General features: G+C 35.2%; 1 protein-coding gene across 1 annotated transcript in view; it reads right to left on the minus strand.

Moving 5' to 3' along the window:
• LOC101312698 (protein FAR1-RELATED SEQUENCE 5-like) overlaps window positions 1-629 on the minus strand; it is a 4,166-nt gene extending 3,537 nt beyond the window's left edge. Inside the window, exon 1 of the mRNA XM_004292687.1 lies at window positions 605-629. Coding sequence (XP_004292735.1) covers window positions 605-629 — 25 coding nt within the window. The remainder of the gene's footprint in view (window positions 1-604) is intronic.
• Window positions 630-7,961: the final 7,332 nt, after the last annotated feature.

A 7,961-nucleotide genomic window follows, 5' to 3' on the forward strand; every position in this document is an offset into this window, starting at 1 on the left:
GCATTCGATTTTTCCTTAGAAATTAATTTGGGAAACATAAATATTTAATTATTAATTTATTTTTGTCCACTCACTCTAACGTTATTAAATGTTTTCCCCTGGGCCATTCGTTTAAATTGCCCAGTCTGCAGAGTTCGGGTTGGATCTAGTAGGAGACGAGGCATAGTCACCCGCTTTTCGGCCAGTTTTCATCAGTAGGTTACCTGTTCAACCTACTCGTGTTTTCTTGCTTCCGCTTGTGTTTAGTAGCTCTGAATACTTTAGAATTTTGTATATTATGTGATATTCAGAAGCATTAAATTAAGAGTGTAATATGAAATTTTCGAGTTAGGGTTGTCCATCTGCAAGGGAGATTTTCTTAATCTTTTCAGTAAATTTTCCTTGGAGGTGGTCCCCGCACGACTTACTCTGGGTTTCAGGGTGAAATTCGAGGTGGGTCGTGTCACATCTAATCGAATAAACTATTAGACCTCATCTTTCCAATTCTAATAAACTTGTGACAAACTCATAAAAGAAGTAACATGGTTGTTAATAAACAATAAACCACATAAGCCACTCAATCCCTAAAAGACAAAGAAACAAGAAAAGAGGAAGAGATGAATACCTTTATCATCATCATTGTCAGCCATATTCACGTGCTATTGGAGAGAGAAGAAGTCACAGTCTTTGTAGCAAACTGTAGTAAACTGACAAGTTGCAGACTCTGCAGTCTTTTTCTTCGATGATGAGTTTTTGCAGTCTTTACACAACCTTAGGGTTTTACCTGGGTGATTAGTTTAATGGGAGACGACAGCGTTAACGGGAGACTGACGTTTTCTTTTTTCCTGTGATTGTCTGGTTTTACTACATTGTTTATTAACCCTTGTCTGACATGTAAAAAAGGGCCACGTATAAGCTTGTTATTGGAGCGTAGGACCACTGTACTATGACAGATGGTGCTACGGTTGCATCGAAAAATTTCTCTTCATTCGGATCCTTAATTGAATTGAAGCTTGCTTGAAGGTTTTCCCATTTGTGGGTGGTTCAAACTTTCGTCAAAGAAAGGGAGATGAAAAGGAAAGCGGTAGCTATCATATCCATCACGGTAATGTTTTTAATTTTGGATATACCAAAGCTATCCATCTCAGTTAAAACTCAACTGTAACTATCAATTTACTCACCTTTCCTCTGAGACGTGTCGACCATTGGCTTTTTTGGTCTAAGCTTCTCTTGGCCAATTGACAATTTGACATGCCCGCGGGTAATTTCTCTATCTTTTCTTTCGTTTGTGTGGGTCTATCCTCCATTTCAAAACCCTCTTTCAATCTTCGTGTATAAACCCTCTTCAAGCAACGCAAAGAGCAAGAGAAGAGGCAAGAAGCAAAGAGTGAGAAGTAGATCGAGATGGCTTCGAAGCTTCGGAACCCTACAGGTGCGGAGGTTGTCTCGGCGGAGACAAACCCACAGGCGGTGGTGAAGCCCAAGACAGCGCCACAGGTGGTGGACAAGCTCTTGATCAAGACGGAGGCTTATTGTTTCAAGCCCAAGAAGGGCTCTGTTTTCCCGGCAAAAAGAAGGCTTGTGAAGACCATGGTGTTCCATTCCATTCTGAAATTCGTGGCCTCCGGTTTCTGTTCCACACAAAAAGCCAACCCCATCTCTCTTTCACACCCCAACATCCCAAATGCCAACAAAAGCAACCAGAAACAAGTAGCCCCCAACCTTGATGAACAGTTGGCCGTCCACCAAGGTTAGTAAGAGTGCCGGACTCCGGTCAAGACGGCCGGCCGGTCACCTATGAACCCATATATAGTATTCTTAAATATTCGTCATCCATGTATCCACCTACCTTCCTCGTCTCCCCTTGTCACCGACCTTTCCTGGTCTTGCCGGAATTTAATCAGACATATAAACTGAGCACATCAAAATCGACGTCGGATTCCGTCGGATCTTCACCTCCGACCGTCGTTATTCTAGCAGTTGTCGAGAAAAGGCCGGTGAGGAGGGGAGAAGATGAGCAGGGTGTTTTATCAATTATCAAATAAGATATAGAAAATTTGCCGATTCTCAAAAAAAAAAGGGTGTAGAAAATTTGCCATATGTAATTTGGGTAGTGCTAGAAGGCCTTAATAAGGCCTAAAATTTGTGGCCTTAATCCTATGTGTCATGCCATGTAAGTAAATAAAAATATTTATTTTCGATTCCACATAATACATCTTACCAAATCAAAACATTACATTACCAATTTTACCATTTCTATTTCCTTTTACATTTTAAGGGGTGAATCAATGATATTAATTAATGTACTTTATTAGGTAATGGAAATAAATATTACATATTAATAGCAACCACTCATTATGTATAATATAAGGAATGTTTCTTACATCAATATGAAGATTAATTATTTTTTAAATAATAATTAGTTTTGTCAAATAAACTCTAACCCTAATCCTAATTCGTCCAAAAAGCAATTATAATTCATAAAAAAGAAAACACTAACATAAGATATATAATTCATCAAAATTTTCTATAATTCGTCCAAAAAATAATTTATATACAAATAATTTCTCTAAATGATTTACATACAGATTATTTATATAATATACATGTATTTTTTTTATAATATACATGTATTATAAATATATAACATAATGTTATTTGATGTTATATTTTTTATATTTAATTAGATATTTAGAAGAAGGAAAGCAAAAATAGTTTTATTTTTCAATGAAAAACTGAAATTTATTAATTAGAGTCATTGTTTGAAATGGACCAAATGGTAAGATAGTCTTTATACTTAAGTATTACATGGCATAAGATTTTTAATATGTGATGTGTCCAAATGATTTGGCATGCCACATAGATTTGAGGCCTAAAATCTTAGGCCTTAATAAGGTCTAGAATCATTTTCCATATAATTTCTTAGTTTTCTTCTTCTCGATGTGAATATATATGTTTGTATGTTTTTTTTCAGAATTCATCATCGGATTTGTATGTACGTGTCCAAATTTGGTTTAGTTTTGACCTACTTTGGGGTGCTCTTAATTAGTTTATAATTTCTAATTTTCGCAATTTTATAGTAGTGTACATCTTTAATAATGTTAGTAAGAAAAATCAGAGATCCAATTCATAGATAAAGGGGGTTAAACTAAAAGAAGTGTTAAACACCAAAATTCCAAGAGAATAAAACGAATCCCTCATCTAAATGGGGAATAAATTAATTATAATGTACACAGAGTACAGACAAATTAATATGAATGTTAATTAGGATAGTAAACGTCAAGCTAAACGACAGAGATAACAACTTAACCAAGCAATTAACCGTTAATTAACGACGAGTGCGACATGGATAATGGAATTACATTGAAAGTAACGTGTGGTGGCCTCACCAGCTAGCTAAAACATTTACAAACTGCGTTTGCCCAATCAGGAAACGTACCTCGATTGATTTGTAATGACGAAGCAGCAGTACCATTATCTGCTTCTCTTTAGTTATATTTGTATATACATGGCTTTGAAATTAATTTGAATCGTTCTTTGTACGTCTATATATCCAGTGATCGACTTAATTAATTTGGTCCGAAATGGAATTCTTGCTCTTCAATTGGTTCACATTGCTTTCGTATCAATTATACTTCAATTCTTAAATTTGGTATGGAAATTAACACAGAATAAAATGCTACTTGGAAATGAACAAGAAGCTAGCTTCCAACTCCAAATTAAACAGTACGCATCACCAATCTCATCTTGGAAATGAATAGTATATGCTAGCTACTTTGAATAATAATACTAAGGGTACGGTGTGTGTGACTATATTCATAATTTTAGAATATAAATCCACAAGTTCATCAAGACATGATCGATGATGACTGTCATTATATATACACTCCCAGAAACTTGAAACAATAATTATTGGCAGAATCTATTAGGGGAATCAGTAATTCCAACTAAATATTAAAAGCTCAATTTGCAAAACATACAATAAGCTTAACAAGATGCACACAAAAAAGGTGTATGCATGTGTTGCTCATCAGCCAGTCGATCAGCTATAAATGTAAGCTGGCCGGAACCTCAATGATACATTTGAATGTTAATTACGTATGATTATGACACTGTTCAAGTCTTAATCTTCTAATAATCTTAGAAGAATCCCCTGAAAGTACTGTGAACTCGATTTTGATGAATAAAAATCGTAGTAAATAAATAAATAACACAAGAACACAGAGAATTGTTTACTACAGTGTAAACCTCCTTAGAGGAAAAATCACTGTGAGACCTTATAGTAGTCCACACTTAAAACAACTTCACTAAGAATAGATATAGATTACACAATCATTCAAGTAGTGACATACACCATCGTCACTTTACAGGTATTACAAACCAACTTGATTTTCCAGATTATAATCCTATATATACTAATTCTTGACTTCGTTGTTTTGAACTTCAACATAGAATCAATCCATCTGCAACAAACTTCATACACTGATCTAGATCATCATAAGAGTTAGATGCAATGATATATATAAGACAAGAAACATGGAAAGCTTTAACCAAAAAAAAGGTGCAGCATGCAATGCAGCCACAAAACAAAGAAACCAATGAAACCCTAATAAAATAAAAACGTGATATTTTGAAGGCTATAGCAAGCATATATATATATAGGAGTAAGAGCTACCCCTCAATCAAATCTCCAATAGAAATCTGATTTGAGTTGAGTAAGGAAACTTTGAAAGCAAAATCATTTTAAAACCTATTCCAAAATACCAATTTGTATTCTAAACAACTTTGAAAGCAAAATCATTTTGAGAATAATAAATCTGAATTAAAAACAAATTCCCTTAAAAGAAGATGACACAGAATAACAATACCTCTTATTACCTCAAGTCGCATATTGAAGATAGCAGGAGTGATCGACTCCCCCTGCAAATATGCTTCTCCTAGTACAGCTAGGAGAACCAGTTTGTTTCCTTCGGTTTGATGTAAATGCCATATACTTACATCCCCTCACTTTGTTTAGTATGTGGACGTACGTCGTAGAGGCCCGTCAACTGCCCGATAGGTCAAAGACTCGAAACAACGTCATCTCCAAATAATATGATGAACAATATATATATATATATATACACACACACACAAAGTCTGATCAGGTACGGACGTTAGCACCAAAACCATTGGTGCGGACGTCCGCACCTGATTAGGTCTGTATATATATATACAAACCTTCTCGGCTGCGGACGTCCGCATCTGATTAGGTCTGTATATATATATACAAACCTTCTCGGCTGCGGACGTCCGCATCAACTGTTTTGGTGCGGATTTCCATTTTTGCACCACTTTCCGATCGAATTTTCTCATCTCCACCGTCTAGTATCTAGATAATATTGTGTAGATCATCTCTGCAAAATTTCAGCCAATTTGGTGATCGTTAAGGCCCTCAAACTCGAGTTTTTCTGGTATGAACACAACCGGACAGAATTCAGTCCGTCCATTTGTTTTTTGAGTTTGAGGGCCTTAACGATCACCAAATTGGCTGAAATTTTGCAGAGATGATCTACACAATATTATCTAGATACTTGACGATGGAGATGAGGAAATTCGATCGGAAAGTGATGTAAAAATGAAAATCAACACCAAAAAATTAATACGGACGTCCACAGCTGAGAAAATCCGTATATATGATTGGTATATATAGTTAGTTGCGTGGGACATTACTATGAAGTTTACCATATAATGGTGGGATCCTTAATGGTGTTTGGATTTTCCTTTAATTACGTCCACATCTTTTGGACCAATCTTTTCTAATTAACTTTACGACCACAGAGGAACTTGAAATCGAATGAAGAAGAAATCAATATACCAAAATCTCTGCCATGTACTCGATCTTTGATTTATTAAATATTGGTGTTGTGTAACGTATTATGTGGGACATTACTATGAAGTTTACCATATAATGGTGGGATCCTTAACATGTTATGTGCAACGTGTACCGAGAAATATTGCAAAGCCTACATTATTATGGTCAGGATGACGACCTTCGATCTCTATTGAAGCTTGAAACCCTAGACATTGATTAACTAACTGATCTGCTTATTCAATAATCATGCATGTCCATATGTCCCCAAATTAAGTATTGATAAATAAAACCTAAACCTAGCTAGCTAATCATGCTGATTATTCAAAACGTATCAAAAAGAAAAGCGGCTTACTTATTAATTGGGATCTCTTTATATCCATTTTAGAAACGAATACTTTAGAGAAGTTTTCCTGCATGCTAGCGAATTGAAGACATTAGATAATGGGCTTATCATTGCCTTTAACATATATTAGTCGGCTCCTAAGACTTTTAATTTGGGTGTTCGATCCATCGATCGATCAGTAGATTACATAATTAAAGTACTAATTCCAATCTCACCTTTTTCTTCTTTAATTTGCCTTTTCTTCTATTTCTTGATCGAACCATGGAAAGATGGAAAGCAGCGGTTCTCCTTCTCCCATTACTATAGATTAAAGCTTGGCATGGAGACCCGGTTTGAATAATTTCCTGTGGAAGTTAAAAGGTTGAGCACTTTCCTTCCGGACGTCACATCCTGAAGCAAAATACAGATTAGAAAAGGCCATGCCAGATGAATCCATTATTTTCAAGTTTAATTAATTTAGTCTGAGATATGAATTAGCTCTCCCTGTTAATTATATATGTTGGGAATAAAATTTTCAAAAAAACAAGCACGCACCAATGCGCCATAATAGACAAGACAAGTCTCACAATCAAATATCCCACCACGTACTATAAAGCATACAAACATTAGTCTTGAGAAATTAAACATTAAAGCAGCTGGACCATAGAGCTAGAATTCCTATTTGTATTGAAGCATGCAGATGGACCATATTTATTTATTTTATTTTATTTTTTTAAATTTTTTTTATTAAATAACTCACACACCCTACATATGTTAATGAGATTTGAACCCATGACGTCAAAGTTGTTAGTTAACCACCTTAACCAACCACGTCACGGCTCATCGACAGATGAACCATATCATATATCTAGCTACTCGATATCATCTTTCAATTCGATCATATATACGGTCCAAAATGTAATTGATGGTCAAAAATATGATGATGGTCTGGTCTGTCGGCGGTTCATAACTTCGTATGGTCCCTGTCTCCCAGTTAACTAATTATTCTTGCTCTAATAGATCAGATAACAGATCGAGACAGCGGCAGTACGTGACTGTAAAAATTAAAATGCACCTCAATTATATATCCTCTTGTGACTGTAAATTCATTTTGTCCAAATTAAAAATATATCCTCTTGTGTTTCTCTTTCGGGATGAATGACGAACAACCATATTATATATGACTATTAATTACTGTCTTATTTGGCCAATTAAGATTCGAGCCTCGTTAATTTGAGAAACGTATACGATCGACTATGAATTAATTGAGAAACATAATAACGTCTATTATTCCTCGATCGAATATTCTTTTACACCAGTACTCCTTCAAATTGCGTGTATATATAATTAATTACGAATATGATATCATGATCGTTGCATGACGAAACAGTACGTACGTGCGCATGTTGGACGTCACCACTCCAGGATCAACTTAATTAATTGGATTGGATTCTAGAGGCTAGCCAGCTAGTATTAAAACCTAATTAACAATACCATCACATCACTGAGTGTATCGAACCCAGCAGCCTCTAATATAGTATATGATCATATTATGAATGCGCACGTTCAGATCGATATATGGATCATCGTTGATGTTTACTGGTGTTGTGTAACGTATTATGAATATTAATTTGGTCTATGAAAATGAACAAGAAGCTTCCCACTATTCCCAGTTCCAATTCCAATAGGCATGTCTAATTTCCCAGATACTCATTATAAGGATCCCAAATACTACGTACGTACCTTAATTAGTTAATAATTAGTTGTAATTAGCGCAATTACCTAATTGCAAATACCCAAAAAAAA

Source organism: Fragaria vesca, linkage group LG2, assembly GCF_000184155.1.
Source record: "Fragaria vesca subsp. vesca linkage group LG2, FraVesHawaii_1.0, whole genome shotgun sequence".
In the NCBI taxonomy this organism is placed as follows: domain Eukaryota; kingdom Viridiplantae; phylum Streptophyta; class Magnoliopsida; order Rosales; family Rosaceae; genus Fragaria; species Fragaria vesca.